Genomic DNA, 17,831 nt, shown 5'->3' with positions numbered 1-17,831 from the left:
GCAGATGTGTAGAGAGTGAGAAAGAGGAGCAGTGGGCCAGCGCCGGCTATAGCCCGCAGGTCTGACCGCTAGCCTTGTCCTGTACTGGGTCAGGAGCTCAGGGACAGTGGTCTGGTTCTTCCCAAGAGAATAGAGGCATGGAGAGTGTGAAGAAGGTCCTGACCTGCCTGGGACTGCTCCACCTCTGCTCTCTGGTCTACGCTCAGACGCTCTCGCTCACAGGGAAGAATGTCTGCCTCAGCCCCAGGTACTGGAATGACTTTATTAGCTGCATCTTCTTTAGATCTTCTGTTGTGTTTTTTTTAAATGTTCTCTGATGGTTTCTATTCTTTTTATGTCCTACCATCTCCTAAAATATGAACCAATCTTTTCTCAAATCTATGTTTCTCAGTCCAGAAACATTCAATGCTAAGGGAATTGAGAAAAACACGTAGACTGATATAGACTTAGTAGGAATATCCAGACCATGTTATTTTCCCGATCCGATCTTTGTGTTTGTATTCATAATAGTCACAGAGTTTAGATAAGCTGAGCTGCTGATTAATAAGTTCAGTAAAATCCCTTTATTTTTAGTATCAGTTTCTATAATGAGACATTCTGGACTGATTGATTTAGTTTAGTAGAGACTTTTCTTAAAATGTCCGTTTTATAGTGTGTTTAATATCTTATAATCCAGTCTGACTCTCCTCCCTGACCCCGCAGCTGCCAGCTCATTTAAAACACCACAGTCAACTCTCTTCGTGTGTGTGAGTAGTGGTACACTATAGTTATAGTATAGTATAGTATCTATAGTTGTTGATCTACTGATGTGAACTAACTGGTGTATAGTGGGTAAATGTGCTGTGTGTGATTTGGGTTTCTATAGTGTGTGTGTTAGTATTAGCATTAGCCTCCACGCGGTTCTGAATGTGCTCTTCAGAAAGAGAAAGGAGAGCGGTTCTCCCGCTGGTAAAACAGAGCGTTTCAGAGATTCACATATTATGATCCACTGTAAAATAGCTTCTCACTGCAGACTTTCAACTCTTTTATGTAATTTCTAAGAACGTCCGCACTGCCGCCAGCTGAGCAAAAGTGTCCGTTAATGGCACCTCAAGGACACCTGATGGCGCTCTGAGGCTGTGGTTAAAGCAAAGACACGGAAATTATGCCGGATTATGCCTGGGTCGGCCCCCGTCCCAATCCACTGGATCAGATCATCTATACTTTCTTGAATAGAATTCTTTAATGACTTTAACTGCTTGACCTTTAGGCTTATTATATATTAATTATAAGTCCTATTTTTCAGTCACTACTATGAATTATTCAGTAACTACTACAAAACTGATATTTGGATATGAGAGTGAGGAACTGAAATGTGGGTCTAAATGTGGGCCTAAAGACCTTTAGGGTTTATAAGGTTCAGTGTGTTTAACTTTGTCCACTATATCGGCTAGGGCAGTACAAAGCCCTCCAACACTGGGCTTTTGAGTAGTGGCATTTGTGATGCAGAACTAATTATCCAACATCAGAACCTGACCTCACTAATGCTGTTGCAGCTGAATGTGAGCAAATGTCACATCTAATGTAAAGACTTACACAGAAAAGCACTACAAACTCACTTATTTACAATATGTATATATTATTTCATACACAGGGACTCCTCTCTTGTGTGTTGTACTGGATGGGCCCAGCAGGATGAAGAGTGTACTATACGTGAGTGTAACAATTCTAGCAAATTTGCATTGCTAAACTAAATAAGACGTTTTTCCCCTGTAAACCTATTTATGGTATCACTGTGTGTGACAAGGGTCTTAACATGGTACTTTTGTGCTGGCTTTAAAATATTACAGTAAAATATTTCTCCCATGTGTCCTTAGCACTCTGTGAGGGTGAGAGAGCCTGCACACAGGACGAGGTGTGTGAATTTCCAGGAGTGTGTAGATGCAAACCTGGCTTTTTTGGGTTCCAGTGTAATACTCGTGAGTACAAAGTCAACTTTTGAATAACTCACACACATTAAGTCACAACCCTAATGTTCATGTCTTTTAACAAATAAACTTTGCCTTCCACAAAGAATGGCTTTACATATTACAGTACTCTCTATATGGTTAAGTACAAATATTTGAAAGCCAATTTATGTCAATTAGATGCAAATAAGAAGCTGTAGCTAGGCATTTGTCCAGTCCCATCATTGTAAGAGGAAATATTACAGTATAATATTTATCATTGCTTGTTTTTGTACAATACAAAGTAGTATATAAATGTTCTTATGGCCTTTCATTTTTGATACATATTAATTAACATTAATATATAATGATTGCATGATTTTCCATTGTTAGTGAATGTAAAATTGTTTTTCAAAAAATACATGTTCACTTAATTGCTCATGTGCTGTTTTGCTGTTTTATGAAGATCAGTGGCCCTCAAAACCTGCAGGAAGAAGGTAGAGCTCCAGGAGCAGGGATGTTGGCCACCTATGCAGAATACAATACATTTCCTTCAGCTAATCTATCACCCATATGCTCTGCAGGCTGTCCACCTGAGTTCTGGGGCTCAGACTGCCGTGAGCTCTGTCCATGCCACCCTCATGGCCACTGTGATGCTGCTACGGGCAAGTGCACCTGCCTTCCCACCCGCTGGGGCAACCTGTGCCAGAACAGCTGTAAATGCAGCCGTCACGGGCGCTGTGATCCAGTGTTTGGCAACTGCACCTGTGATGAAGGCTGGTGGACATCCACCTGCAGTAAGGCCTGCCAGTGCCACCAGGGCACGTCCACTTGCGACCAGACCACGGGGCGCTGCCTCTGTAACGAGGGTTACTATGGGCAGAAGTGCAGTCTACGCTGCAACTGCTACCTCTCGCCCTGTCTGCAGCACTCAGGGGACTGCCAGTGCCTGAAAGGCTGGTGGGGAAGGAATTGTGACCGACGCTGCATCTGTGACCTCAGCCATGGAGACTGTGACCAGCACACGGGCGAGTGTAAATGTGAGCCGGGCTACAAGAACCCCTTCTGCCATGAGCCCTGCGGCGCAGGCTTCTACGGGAGAGGCTGTAAGCAGAGGTCAGAGGGGCATGGGACAGGGAATTAAGTCACCTTTTTAGCTTAAACTTAGAATACAGTAGATTGCTCATATTTAACTTTTATGAATGGATCATGGAGGGTGGTTTTACTCTCGTTGTGCCTCTCAGTGACTAACCCCCACTCGCTTCCCAGGTTTTGGCTTGCTCGGGTCTTACCAGTACAAAAACTTTGTAATTTTCTTTCTGATGTGTGTTTAGCTCAGGTTTGATGATCAGCTGAGGTAGGCCAGTTGGTTTTGCAAGGGAGTTGATGATGGAGAGAAAGGATGGTAAAAGCCTGGCAGCTAGCGTTAGCTTTTAGCCTAGTACGGATCCATGTTAGCCTATACTCGGTTGCATTCCGAGTTTGAGTTTCCCATTCTGCGGACACTGGTACAGGAATAGCCAGGTCACAATGCTTTATTAGCAATTATATGAGAAATTATATGATTTTTACGTGTGTGGATATGGGTGATATTGTATTGGGATGCTTTTGGATTGTGGTGCATTGTGGGGCATACATGTCAAAGTTTAGGGAGACATATCTTTCAGAACATCCTAAACCCCTTTTTTTTTTTTATAACTTTTGACTATAAAACATTTGACTATAAAATGTTTAGATTTTTTCACATCATTGAAACTCTTTTGGCCCAAAGTTTAAATGTTTGACTGCTGATGAGTGCAATTCCAAACATTTCCAGTATACAGTAGACAGTAGTCTATTACCTAGGAAATGCTTGTATAATGTGCGTGGCTGTAAATGTCTGTGTGTGTGTGTGTAGCTGTGGACACTGCGAAGGTGACAAACCATGTTCCAAGCTGGACGGCACTTGTGATGCCTGTGCACCAGGATGGAATGGCACACGCTGCAACCAGTCCTGCTCACCGGGTTACTATGGTCATCTCTGCCAGAAAGTGTGTCCTTACTGCAGGATGGAGGAGCCGTGTGACAGCGTAACAGGAGAGTGCTCACACTGTAACCCGGGCTGGACTGGACCAAGGTACAGACCAACTACTGACCCTCACTGCCATGAATTCCACAGCACTACCAACCTTTAAAACATTTGTTTCTTCCAAACAAGTCAGGTCCCAGACTTCCCCTCTCATCGCTATGTGATTCATTAGCTGTGTTACTGTTACTGTTACTGTTACACTAAAAATATATGTATTGTTGATAGGTTGTACTGCTGATTATTATTCAAAATATTAGAACTGAAGTATAAATTGTGGCATCTTTACTACTCAACTATAATGGAGTGATGGCATGTAATGTTCTCCGTTATTCCTTCAGTGTCTCATCATGATCCAGAACTCACCTTTAACCACAATTTTACTAAGCCCCACTGGGGTATTATGGGAAATGTTGTGCCTGTAGTGAATTTATGTGATGTGTCCTGTAGTTCTGCTCAGCAATCCATAATAATGTTGACTTTTTACCGCTGTGATTTTAGTTGGGCACAGCAACATTTCACTGAGGCACATGCCCCAGTAATTTGGGTCTAATGACGCCCCCTGCAGTATACTCCTATGTTCATAGCCTCTCTGACAGACAAATGTTGTTTGTGAGTCCTGTGCAGTCTTGTTAACTCCCCCCCCCCCCTTTCCTCTCCATCTCCAGGTGTGACCAGCCATGCCCTGAGGGCACTTTTGGGGATGGTTGCCACTTCCTGTGTAGCCCCTGCTATCATGGTCGCTGTAACCACGTGACAGGAAGTTGTGTCTGCCACACTGGTTTTCAGGGTGAGAGGTAAGGATTGTGAAGAGGAATTGAGAGTGTGTCTGCTTGCACAAGAGTTGTAATGAGACTACAAAGCTGTTGTCATGGCAGGTGCAACAGCTCGTGTCCAGATCGTCAGTATGGAATAAACTGTTCGTTGGCCTGTGACTGTGGAGATGATGTGTGCCATCCTGCAACCGGGGCATGTCCCTACAGTATGTGCATAAAGATCTTTATCAGTTCACCCTTTCGTGTTATTACAGTGGGAATAAACACATTACACTTAAATATGTACATGTATGTGTGTGTGTGTTTGTGTACCCCCCAGGCAGTCGTGCAGCCCTTCTCATAGGGCTTCTGATTCCTCTTGTGCTTCTTATCCTTTCTTTACTGTTTTGCTGCTGCTGCTGTGGAAGTCCGGTGGATGGAAAAGACAGGTGAGATCTCTGATCTGGATCAATAGAGTATAACATTTCTTCATATATTTAGCATCACTCTGTCTTAGCTTTAGACCAGCATATGATCCCGGTTTGTTCTGTATGAACCACAGGGTGGCAGTAGGGGATGGAAGCACTACAGGTCGCATGAAGCATCATGTCTACACAGTGCTAGCCAACATGAGTGCCGCTATGCCATGCCTCACCCTCTGGTCTTCTGGGCTTCCCAGAGTTACAGGTCAGATGCTCTTATAAAGGCTACACACGTGGTGCCATACTCTTTCCATATTATGCTGAATTGTTTTGTCATTAACTCTACTACCTACATTACAAGCATAAGAATCTGAGCTTCTTTGGAAAGGTGATTGGATCAGAACATCTCCAAAACACCAGGCAGGTCTTTTTTTCTGGTATGCAGTGATCAGTACCTACCAAAAGTGCTCCAAGAAAGGACAAGCAGTGAACTGGAAACAGGGTCATGGGCACCTCAGGCTCATTGATGCGATCCATGGAGGCCCCAGCTCACAACTTAAAGGACTTGTAATGTCTTGGTGCCAGATACCACTGGACCCCTTTAGAGGAGTGGAGTATGTGCCTTGAACACATAGAACTGTTGTGTCGGCCCAAAGGGGACCTACTCACTATTGGGCATTTGGGGCTGATCTGTGTCTATTGTAATAAAAAAACATTTGAACAATACAAGCACATTTTTTCCTGTAAAGTGGCAGGTGGTGGGAAAGGAATCATTACACAGAACTTAAACATCTTGCTTAATATTAAGGATGCCCTGCCATTCGAAAGCTTCAAAAATTATAATAATTTACATATGATTTACATGTCATTCCAAAATGCTGTCTATACCACTTATACCAATATTGGTTATAAAGAAGTTTCAAAAGAATTCTAGCTGGCATGAAAAATGTCTTAAAATGTAAATATGTCTAAAATAAACCCACTCACAGCAACATTCATGTAGAGAAATGCCATGGAAGTGTTTGTAATGCATTTTGGCTCAAAAACCTCCCATTATTACAGTATTAGTATTGGTCAAAATCTAATCTAAGATTTGAATCTACAGTGTTATTATTGTTATTATTGTATTTGTATCTGATAGCCCATCTGATCAATTATTCAGAATATGTGAACTGAAGTATACATTGTGGCATCTCTACTACTCAACTATAATGGAGTGATGGCATGTGATGTTCTCTGTTATTCCTTCAGTGTCTCATCATGATCCAGAACTCACCTTTAACCACAGTTTTATTGAGCCCCCCTCCTCTGGCTGGGTCACTGACTCCTTTGAGACTGATGAGGATGGGGAGGCTCTGTACTGCCTCCCACCCAGAGAAGGTACAGGAGCCCTGCTCATTCCTTATGCTCCCTCTCTGTCTCTCTCTGTCCCTCTCTCTCTCTTTGTTTGTCTTGGGTATATTAGCTATTTACTTATCCTTAATATGGATACCGTTGCTGCCATGCAAAAAAATTACCATATGACATATTTGTAGTCTGTTGGCCTTTATTATTGTGTCTTAATTGTATGATAAATGGACCATGTTTTTGATAATTTTTTTTATTATTATTTTGGAGATACAAGCTTTACAAGATATATGTTTTTGAGTGACACCAACGATTAGCTATCTGAATAAACTACAACCTTTTGTCCTTCATTGAATCCAATCAAAGCTATGTTCCTCTGCCCCTGACAGACATCCCAGCTGTAGCAGGAGGTGAGTTCCAGGAGCTGAGCTCTAAGTGCAACGTCTTTCCTGACCCGTCTGCATTCAGCAGTGAGGATATGTCTCTGGCTTTTGGCATCCCCCGCACCTCCAGCATCGCCAAGTCCAAGCGACCTTCCGTCTCTTTCGCTGAGGGCACCAAGTTTAGCCCCAAAGAGCGCCGTGGCTCAGCTCAGGAGCTGCCTACTACTTCACGCAAGTCTAAAGCCCCCTGGGGTGTCCTGATGCTTTCTGCGTTGCAGCAGGGGAACCATGGGCACATGGAAGGAGAGAAGGAAGAGAGCATTGATGAGGCTAATGCCTCTACAGAGGACCAAGAATCTAGTTTAGCCCCTGAGGCTTTTCAGGCAGAATCAGCCTCAAGGACTCATCTAACTGTTCCAGGCAGCAGGCGGCGCACACTATCCAACACCAAGAAAAACCTTCAACCCCAGGCCTCCTCTGATTGCCAGGAGGCAGCAGATACGGACACAGAAAAAGTGACTACTGTCTACATGACTGTGGGCAAAGCTATTCAAGTTGGAAAGCCAGAAAGCAGCTCCGAAGGGCCAGTACAGGCCATGCTTCGAAGGCTGGGTAGCATCCAGAGACAGAGGGAGGAAGCAAACCGGCCCAAAGGCAAAAACCAAGCCATGATAAAACCCCCTCGCAGGAAACTGGGTGCACGGGCCAGTGTTTGGGAGCAGGCTGCTGGGGCAGGCCCATCTGAGGTAGTCATGAGAAAGCCTAGTCGCAAGAAACGCAACTCAGCAGGGGATACAGAAACTCCACATGAGAACAGAACCTCCAAGAGGCCCCTGTCCTGCACCCTCAAGAGTGTTCCTGAAAGCCCAGTGCGAGAGTTACGGGTGAGCTCTGACCCAAGTGCAACATCTGAACCAGAAACACAGATAGATGCAGGCTATGAGACAGTGGCTCCATCTGAAGAGGCATCCACCCAATCAGAGGTCATTGTTAATGAGACTCTGGCAGTGCAAGACGATGGGCCCAATTATGAGAATGTTTATATAAACCCTTCATGAGGTCAAACTCTTTCCTTATACTAGAAAAAGTGGAATTTAAACTTTTAAAAAGTCAGTAATCTGGTTGCACAAGTTTTTTATTGAACTTTAAATAGTAAGTTAACTACTTTTTAAGTAGTAAAGCACATGATTATTGTTCTGCTAACTTACTATTTGATATTCAGTGAACCTCAAATTTAAAGACAGCCAGTCTGTTTACTTTTTAAGGTTAATATAATACTTACAGGGCTTTAACTGAAGCTGAATACATTTTATGGACAATACGTAATGATACACCTGTTTTCACCTATAAGCTGTAGCTCCCAGTTTATCTACTCATGAAAAATGCAACTTCAAGAGACTTTTAAGAAACCCTGTAATAGGTTGTTGAGATTTACAGTTGTATAGGTTTACAAATATACTGCATGTTGTCATTTTATTGCCTGGCATCTAAAAATACCTCCTTTTCTGTGTACTTAAAATGTCTTAAAGGACAGATTTTAATTATAATTTTAGTGGTTGGTGCTTTTACTTTTATAAGTAAAGAATAATTCCAGGTGTAAAATATCAAAAGGCAGGCTATTAAAAGTCTTATTAAACTCTTTAAATGACACTTATTACAGTTATTACAGTTGATTGTTATTTAAAGAGGGCAATGGGTCCTGTTTTAAAGTCTTGTTTCCTGGACAGTGACTAAGTGCAGTTCTTGCCTACACAACAGATCTCCACTGGCTTTTTAAAGGTTATTTTAAAGGTTATTATTCTTAGGGTTTCATAATGCCTTATGGTAATTGTTGTGTTAAATGCTAGGTTGTCACACAAAACACAACTGAGTGGATGAATATGGTTATATGGAATATGAGATTATGCCCATAATTGTCCTCACACAGTTTACATATAGAAAAACTAAGATAGCTCTTAACTGCTTCTCTTGGTAAGTTTTAGACTCCCAAGTGTGTCCATAATTAAAGTAGTAAAGTAGAGCTGTAAGTGAATGGATGAAATCTCATTTATCAATTTCATTAATGTCAAAGAAGTTAATAGTTTTACACACCAGTAAAAGAATCATTTTTGCTTGAGTGTATTCGATCATTAATGAATGAAAAAAAAAATTCTTCCAACTTTGAATCACCAACTACCCAACCTATACATATTGTATCACATGCAACAGGAGGGTGAAAACTGACACACCCCTCTTTTGACACGTGCACAGTCAAAAAGGGCCTATTTTTCCGAACTGCTACTGATGCAATGTCACTGGGTAACCAATGTGCTTGAGGGAAAGCATCATGTGCCCGGCTCTGAAGCATCGGACAGCAAACACCAATGCCGGCCAGCACTACACTGGAGTGAAAAAAGGGGAGTGCCATTTACCCACCCTGGAGAAAGCAAGGCCCAGGCAGCCGTTAGCTAGCAGCATGACTGGAATTCGAACTAGTGATCCTCTGATCATAGTGACAGCGCTTTATTCGGCTGGACCGCTCGGGACAGATGAGCAAAAAGTGATTGACATTTCAAAACTAACCTTAAAACTAGACTAACTTGTTTAAAGTGAATGACTGTAATATGTGACTCTGTGTGTCACTTCAAACTAAACATCATATTAGACTATATTAGAGAAATTAAGCTGAGTAAGCACTAGTGTACTTACAAGCATACATGTGTGATTAATGGAAGTAGTACTCCCAGTTACAAATGTGTTTTGGCAGTGTTATCTGGCACTGAGTTTCAGGAGATTCAGGTGTGGGATTAAGTTTCTTTACTGAACTGAAGATACAAGCCAAAAGCTTGTCTCCCTGCGGCAACCATCTTTTATTACATTCAAGGTCACAAATTTGTAAAGTATATTAAAGGCAATAATGACATTGCACATTTGATCATATAATTGTATTTAATTGGAATTTGGCATCATATATTAAATTTAGAATAATATGTGATAGTAATTGTATAGAAGAGTGGTTCTACGTTTGTATGGTTTCCCTTGTCCTGCACGCCTTTATGTATTTTCTGCTCCAAAACACCTTAACCATGTGAGCCTGATAATAAGCTGATGATCCCAGTTCAGGTGTTTGGGGGACTGAGAATCACTGTTAAGAACCACTGTTGGGAACCACTAGAACTGGAAACCCCTTAATATATAGTTCTATATAGAACCCTTTACAAAATGGTTCTAGATTAACCCCAAATATAGTAAAATGAACCCTTTTCAGTACTCCATATAACTATTTTCTTAGAGTGTAGTTCCAAACCCTCAAATGTTCAGCCTTCCAGAACGTATATACAGGAGTCAACTAGAATAGATTAAAGAATGAACTTTACCCTCTGTCTGTGAATTGACCTGTCTGCACCCACTACATTTAGGTCATCTGTGTCCAAAAGTGAGAACAGGGAATGTATGCGATTCTCTTATCCCATCAGCCAAGACATGTTTAGTGTCCAAAAATATCTTCTTTAGCTGTGAACTAGAGCTACGAGTCCAAAATAGCGAACTAGTAATGGAAACTTAGATTGCAGAAGCCTGGGATTTAGCAAACGTCATGTATTATTATAGCTTGAAAGCTTGAAAGACATCATTAGGATAAATAACTCTGTTTTCACCTGAATATCTCAGTATCTTACTTACCATACAATCCATTTTGTATGGTAAGTAAGATATGGACGCTGGACAGCAGCTGCACTGTGCACATGGATGCCTGTGTGTTTGCTACTTTCCTCATAGCTCTAGTGCACAACTAATGAAGCAAACTTTAGACACCAAATATTTGTGGGAACATACAGGGGTAGTCATTTTTAGATTGTACAGATAGAACTGTAGTGGGTACTATGTTCCTTTACATTAATTGCTTGTCTTAAATGTTTGTCATAACATTTACATGTTTATTTCTCTGCTATGCTAAATACAAGGACTATGACCTATTATAGTTTTACAGACAGACTCATCTCTTTTCTGCTCCAGGTTTATCTGAGCAGCCCAGCCAGTATTTGCCAATAGGTCTTGGGTATGGAGGAAAGGTGCGGTCAACTCGCTTGGTCCGCAAATCTACCCTGTAGTACTGGTCTGTAAACAAAGCAGAGAATAAATAGTGACATTATTGTATGTAATTGATATAGATAAAAGTCAGGAGCTTGATATAAGAGGAACTCTGGAGATTTGGATACAGTACCTCCTTTAAAGAAGTACACACTCTGTAATGGCTGGCTCCTACGCAGTATGTCAATGGCAACGTCCTCAGAAGGGTTGTATCTGTAGTCATAATCATAGTCATACTGCCGCCGATAGTCATTTCTTCGCCTGTCCTGGTCTCTCCAGCGCTCCTGTTCAAACCTCTGAGCAAACTCCTGCCCAATGCTGATACCCCTCTCAGCCATAGTGTCCCAGTAAGGGGATCGGTTCTGCCTGCGTCTGGAGTCCCACTGCTGGCCCCATTGTTGATCCCATTGTTGGCTCCGCTGTTGGCTCCGCTGTTGGCTCCGCTGCTGATCGTCATCCTGACGCCTTCTACTGGGCCATTGTAAATGTCTAGAAGAGACATACAGCCTTCCAGCCAACACAGCATCCACTGGGGATTTGATACCGATCCAGTCCTTATCGATGAAGTGATGGCTGCCATGATGATTTGGAGCTGGAAAAAGCAAGTGTAGGATTTGTTATTAAAGCTTTATCTTCTGTTTCATGTGCAGTTCTGCAATAACCTCAATTCTGTCATGAGTGGAACTAAATCCTGAGAATTTTCATGCATTTTAATGATGTTGAGGTTTGCTGCCTTACATCCACTGAAGAGTTGGTTGAAGTAGTTTGTCCAGCGGTCATAATACAGGTCTGTGTATCGGCTGAAGAGGGCAGAGGGGGAACTTCTGTACAGCTGAATGCACTCTTCATGGGAAGGCTGGTGCTTAAACTCATACTGGTAATAGCGGTCACCTTGGGAATGGTGTTTTCGAGAAAGCAGAGCAAAGTGGATGGATCAATACCATGAAAATGGGAAGTGGATACTTAAAAATGGAGCAAAGAAGAAATCTGACATTTTCATGGAAAGGTCTAACCTTTGAAAAAGTAAACCTTCTCTTTGCCGTGGTGGCTGTGAGCAGGGATGGCAAAGGCAGCATCCAAATGATCTGGTATTTTTTCAAACCCCACAGAGATATCTCTTGGGAAGTCTTCATCCAGGACACCATTGTCAAACCTCCAGTACTGGTTACCCTATGGGACAATTTGTGTGCATCTTTAGATTTCTGTTGCTACAGATCATGGTGATCATCTCTTCTTTTGATATACATATGCAAGTGCTTCGTTCAAAATGCACATTCTGAATGTCAAGACTTATGTCCATACCTTAAAGATGTACGTCTTTCCTTGGCAGTTTATGCGTGTGAACGCTGCATCTATAGGACCTTTAATTCCCCAGAAGTCTTCAATAAGCTTTGGGTAACCGGGCAACACTGACTTCTCATCCAGTTCAAAGAAATACTTCCCTGTTAACACAACACTAAGCATTCAGCCATATCAAACTATCAAATTATTCAGTAACTACAGGGACTTCCATACAAACTGTTGGGGCTAGGTTTGTAAAAACAGTACAATGGCAACCATTACAGAAATAATAAAATAAATAATGCCATGTGCTGATGTTGTGTACTACTCACCCCTGAAGGCATACACAGAACCATTTTTGAGCTGCATGAAGGAATCAAATGGCCTTCCACTGCATTTCTCAGCATCAGGGTCAGGGGTTGGCGGTGCTGCGGTGCTCTCATCTTTTAGAAGTGGAGGTGGGACAGTTCTCAGCGGTGGGGGCGGCACAGTTATCAGCGGTGGAGATAGTACAGTTCTCAACGGTGGCGGTGGCACAGTTCTCAACGGTGGAGGTGGCACAGTTCTCAGCGGTGGAGGTGGCACAGTTCTCAGCGGTGGAGGTGGTTCAGTTCTCAGAGGTGGAGGTGGTTCAGTTCCTAGCAGTGGATATGGTACAGTCCTTAGCAGTGTAGGTGGCAACGCTGTGCTGTTCTCCTCATCCTCAGGAAAAGATGGGAAAGTGTCTCCACGGGCTGTGAATGCAGAGGATTAATAGATCCTTTAAGAGATGACTCAATTCAGTCTCTTCTATTAAATTGTCTTTCTTCTATCCAGTTTTCGATTACCTCTTTCGAGGTAATAGGCTACTCATTAAAACAAAGACTGATGCTTATGAGCTATTCCCTTAATAAACCCAAACATAAAAAGGTTAGGTCCTCTGTGGGTGCAGAAATAAAGTAATTATTCAACTCTTACCCAGAATACGGCAGACCGACTCATAATCAGTGCAGCAGCTCTGGTAGTAAGTGCACATAGAGTCACACTGGCACCGTTTTGTTGCATCAAAGCCATTCTCACAACGTTCAATACAAGACTCTGACAAGCAGAAGATACAGAAGGAGAGGACATCAATGTAATAAGACAGATAAGCCTACACTGACACTCTAACCCTCTAACAGTCACACTAAGAATAACATTTGCTAAATAAAATATTTATTGTATTCCTGGATCCTCATTTAGCAAATTTTAGCTCCCCCCTCCCCAAGATGACTAATTCAGGAAGCAGACATGCAAGTCATCCAGCTGGTTGTAATTCTGTTACAAAAGAAGCACTGTACTACAACAGAACTAGAATATAATCAAGTACATTGTGCTAAAACACAAATGTCAATCCTTTCAATTACAGCCTTATGTATTTGTTAGAGTATAATGTGTTGTTTGTAGCTACCTGCCTTTCTAAATGTAGCTGTAGCTATATCTAATCAATGCACAAATCCGTGTTCTTCAGTGATCCTCAGCTATGATTGATAAGTACTACAAGCTACCATCTTGTTTATAGATTAAATTACTATTACTATTACTATTAAATATGCTAATCTGAAGGTAAAACACATGTAATTCAGTCTAGACAGGAAACTGTCAATATGATCTTACAATACGCAGAATTCATTCTGTCCTAAAGTTAGCACTGAGTTCTGTTTACCCTAACTGGGCAACTCAACCAAGAGGTCACACACACACTTTTCGGGGTAACATAGAGATACAATTTATTGTCATGTTAAAAAAAAAATGTTCAGAAGAGCCAATACCCTGCTGTATCACACCAATACCCTGCTGTTTTTTTCTCAGCTTTCAGACTATGGTATAATTTGCTCAGTAAATATAATCTGCATTACACATCTATTTAGTGAGGGGAATATGGTCAAATAGTAAGAGATGGGTTTTTATTACAGCAATTCCAAATCAATGCCTGTTAAACTCTAGTATTATTTAGGAACTACTGTAAATCATTTGCTTAAAAAAACTAAAAGTTAAGCAAATACATGTTTGTACAGGAATGAGAGCCATACATTAAAGTGCAGGCCTCCATGCAGGCCTAAAACTACTTCCATCACCAAAATTGGAATAGAGAAACGAAACTCAGTGCTTTTTAAAAAAGATGGACAACCTACTTAGCTCATTTGCCACATAAACCAAGTTTGAAAACATGGTTATGTCTCAGAATAACCAATCTAAGGCTTTCTTACCCTGTGCAGTCCAGGCAGTAGCTAGCAGTGCTAGCAGCAATAGCAGCTCCAGCTTCATGCCTGTCAGAGAGAATTATTGGGCTGCACTGAACATGCAGGGCCAGTGAGGCATACAGATCAGTGTACTCTGATGTCACTCACCTTGTCTTGTTTACTTGAACTTGTTGGCAACATTTTTTGCTTGTTCAACAGAAGTAATCATTAAACTGAGATAGAGATACAGACAGAACTCAACAACAACTGCATTTCTAAAAATGTGCTCTACATTGTGAGGTTTGTTATAGGAAGAATATAGTGTGCAGAGCAGAACCAAGCTATTCCATTAGGTCTCTTATTATGGCATTTCCCTGTTGTTTGTACCACATAATGGAGGGTACAGAGAAAAGAAGCTCCAGGCCAAATAAAGGCTGCCATGTTACTCCTAATGACTCTGATGAGCTATTTGGCTTTTACCTTTATTACTGCGGTCCCATGTCAGTGTATTTTTTATCATATGTATCAGGCACATAATAAAAAATATACAAATGTGGCAAATATGTTTTATTTTGAATGCATAATCTGATTTATAAATAACAGTTCATATTAGCACAGACTGTAAGTAATTACAGTGATTAATTATGTATATTAGTGTGTAATTCAATATGCGCCAGCCACAAATACGCCCAATGAGTGTACCTGTTAAAGGTCCTATGATTGAAAGTAAAATAAAACAGCAGAGAAATTGTTTTACTAAATTTAGGCAGATTGTGTGATTAAGGTGAGACCAACTGAAAACATATTGTAGATCAAACTGAGATGCAGAACTAAAAAATTATTTAATATATATATAATAATAATATAATATATACAAATATAGTTTTTGAGATTGCATTTAATGTAACATTTAAGAAATCTCTTTCCTCACATATCTTAGCTAAGAAAACTTCATGCTACAGTGTCCCTGGAGCCAAGAGGGTCAAGGGTCTTGCTCAAACACCCAACAGTGGCAGCCCAGCTCAGCAGACCACTACTCACTGAGCCACAACTTCCCTCTGAGGACTCCAACAAGCTAAAATTAGCTTATTCAAGCCTGAAATACATCATATGTCCAAACGTTTGTGGACACCATTTCTAATGAAAGCATTTAGCTAATTTAAGTTGCACCCATTGCTGACACAGATGTGCAAATGCATAGGCACACATAAACACATGGCTAGTCCCTGTAAAGAAATCTTGCCAATAGAATAGGACTCTCTGGAGTAGAAAATCATGAACCTATTGGTACCATGTCTAATGCCAGGCATGGGCTTGAGCTGTGGAGCAGTAGAACTGTGATCTTGGAATGGTGGTGGGATGAGTTGGGGATGAGGAGGGATGTAGATAATTCAACATCCTGACCTCAGTAATGCTTTTGTTGCTGAATGCTATGAAATCCAGAGTACAGAAATGCTCCAATATCTAATAGAAAGCCTTCCCTGGACAGTAGAGACAGTTACTCCAACAAAAGCAGGATAATCTCTTTTTTTTAACTGTTGATTTCAGAAGAAGCAATGAATGAGCAGGTGTCTCAATACTTCTGTACATTTAATCTATGTTAAGCGACTAAAATACTGATACTTTTTGCCATATTTGAGATTTATGCCAAGTGGTTAAACCAACCACAGGCACATCATTGACTAATGCAGCTGTTTATGTTGGGATCCCTACATTTAGACACTCGAAAGGTAAATCAGGGGTGCAGTTCCAAAACTAAGGCATTAGCTGAGCTGAGAAAGGCCCGTCTCCCTCCACCCATCCTCACCCTCTTCTACAGAGGGACCATAGAGAGCATCCTAAGCAGCTGCATCACTGCCTGGTTTGGAACCTGCACAGCCTCTGACCGCAAGACCCTCCAACGCATTGTGAGGATAGCTGAGAGGATCATTGGAGTCTCTCTCCCCTCCGTCATGGACATTTACACTGCATCCGCAAAGCAACCGGCATTGTGGATGACTCCACCCGCTCTTTACACAGACTGTACTCCCTCCTGCCATCAGGAAGAATGTACCGCAGCATCCGGTCCAACACGACCAGACTCTGCAATAGCTTCTTCCACCAAGCCATCAGACTTCTCAACTCAACTCAACTTCTGAACTGATGTCTTTTCTCCCACATGCTCTCTCTCTCTCTCTCTCTCTCTCTCTCTAACCATTTACCCCAGATAAAATGGGAAGCATTTTTGCACAAAGCATTTGCATTAATAACTTTACTACCTCACTGGACTCAATATTTATTGCACACTGCATAATTTGCACACTACCACCAATTATTTATTATTCTCTGTCTGCACTTGTATTGTGTTGCACTTGTGTTCTGTATGCACTGTGTCTATGTTGCACCATGGTCTTGGAGGAACGTTGTTTCGTTTCACTGTGTACTCTGTATGTAGTTGAAATGACAATAAAACCCCACTTGACTTGACTTGACTTGAGCTGTGCTGCTTTCATCACTATGTACTGCCACACAGCTCTGTCATCTGCACTGCCACTTTAAAACTCTATTGTTTATCACTTATACTGTACTGATACCCCAGGATGCCTTACATCACTACATTATATTAATGTAGTTACTGCACTGTTTCATTACACATAATTCATTCTGTATATTACATTATATTAATGTAATTACTGCACTGCAATCACTTTTTCTAGTACTTCTTATTTATATAATTGGGTTTTATTATGTATATTATAGCTGTATTTATAGTCAGGTTTACTGTTTCCTATCTATCTATCTATCTATCTATCTATCTATCTATCTATCTATCTGCTCATCCATCTATCCATCCATGCATCCATCCATCTGTCCACCCGTCCATCTTTCCATCAATCCATCCATCCGCCTATTTGTCTGTCTGTCTGTCTGTCTGTCTGTCTGTCTATCTATCTATCTATCTATCTATCTATCCATCCATCCATCCATCCATCTGTCCACCCGTCCATCTTTCCATCAATCCATCCATCCATCTGCCTATTTGTCTGTCTATCTATCTATCTATCTATCTATCTATCTATCTATCAATCCATGGGATAAATAACTTTATCTATCTATCTATCTATCTATCTATCTATCTATCTATCTATCTATCTATCTATCCATGGGATAAATAACTCTATCTATCTATCTATCTATCTATCTATCTATCTATCCATCCACCCGTCCATCTTTCCATCAATCCATCCATCCATCCGCCTATTTGTCTGTCTATCTATCTATCTATCTATCCATCCATCTATCTATCTACCAACCTATCCATCCACCCATCCATCCATCCATCCATCCATCTATCTATCTACCAACCTATTCATCCACCCATCCATCCATCTATCTATCTATCTA

At 41.3% G+C, this 17,831-nt stretch overlaps 2 protein-coding genes across 3 annotated transcripts; one reads left to right on the top strand and one right to left on the bottom strand.

The window, feature by feature from the left end:
- The first annotated feature begins 22 nt into the window (after positions 1–22).
- On the top strand, positions 23–9,031 carry scarf1 (scavenger receptor class F, member 1). The gene is made up of 11 exons (XM_072691672.1): positions 23–247; positions 1,634–1,692; positions 1,857–1,958; positions 2,510–3,041; positions 3,823–4,041; positions 4,659–4,787; positions 4,869–4,972; positions 5,086–5,194; positions 5,308–5,432; positions 6,419–6,547; positions 6,904–9,031. Exons 1-11 carry the CDS (start codon positions 138–140, stop codon positions 7,953–7,955), a joined length of 2,670 nt encoding a protein of 889 aa, XP_072547773.1. The 5' UTR covers positions 23–137; the 3' UTR covers positions 7,956–9,031.
- Positions 9,032–9,820: 789 nt separating this feature from the next.
- On the bottom strand, positions 9,821–17,751 carry vtna (vitronectin a). Of its 2 annotated transcripts, XM_072691659.1 has the most exons (9): positions 14,616–17,751; positions 14,475–14,534; positions 13,204–13,323; positions 12,579–12,980; positions 12,268–12,407; positions 11,979–12,135; positions 11,704–11,856; positions 11,099–11,557; positions 9,821–10,992 (listed from the first exon to the last, which is right to left on the bottom strand). In XM_072691659.1, the coding sequence occupies exons 2-9, from the start codon at positions 14,530–14,532 to the stop codon at positions 10,871–10,873; spliced, it is 1,611 nt and encodes a 536-aa protein (XP_072547760.1). In that variant the 5' UTR covers positions 14,533–14,534; positions 14,616–17,751; the 3' UTR covers positions 9,821–10,870. The 2 variants fall into 2 exon arrangements, with proteins under 2 accessions (XP_072547760.1, XP_072547759.1); XM_072691658.1 differs by having other exon boundaries at positions 14,475–17,751.
- Between the last annotated feature and the right edge of the window lie 80 nt (positions 17,752–17,831).

Source organism: Salminus brasiliensis, chromosome 11, assembly GCF_030463535.1.
Source record: "Salminus brasiliensis chromosome 11, fSalBra1.hap2, whole genome shotgun sequence".
In the NCBI taxonomy this organism is placed as follows: domain Eukaryota; kingdom Metazoa; phylum Chordata; class Actinopteri; order Characiformes; family Bryconidae; genus Salminus; species Salminus brasiliensis.
The sequence above is the reverse complement of the archived record's forward strand: the minus strand, read 5'-3'. Positions and strand labels throughout refer to the sequence as shown.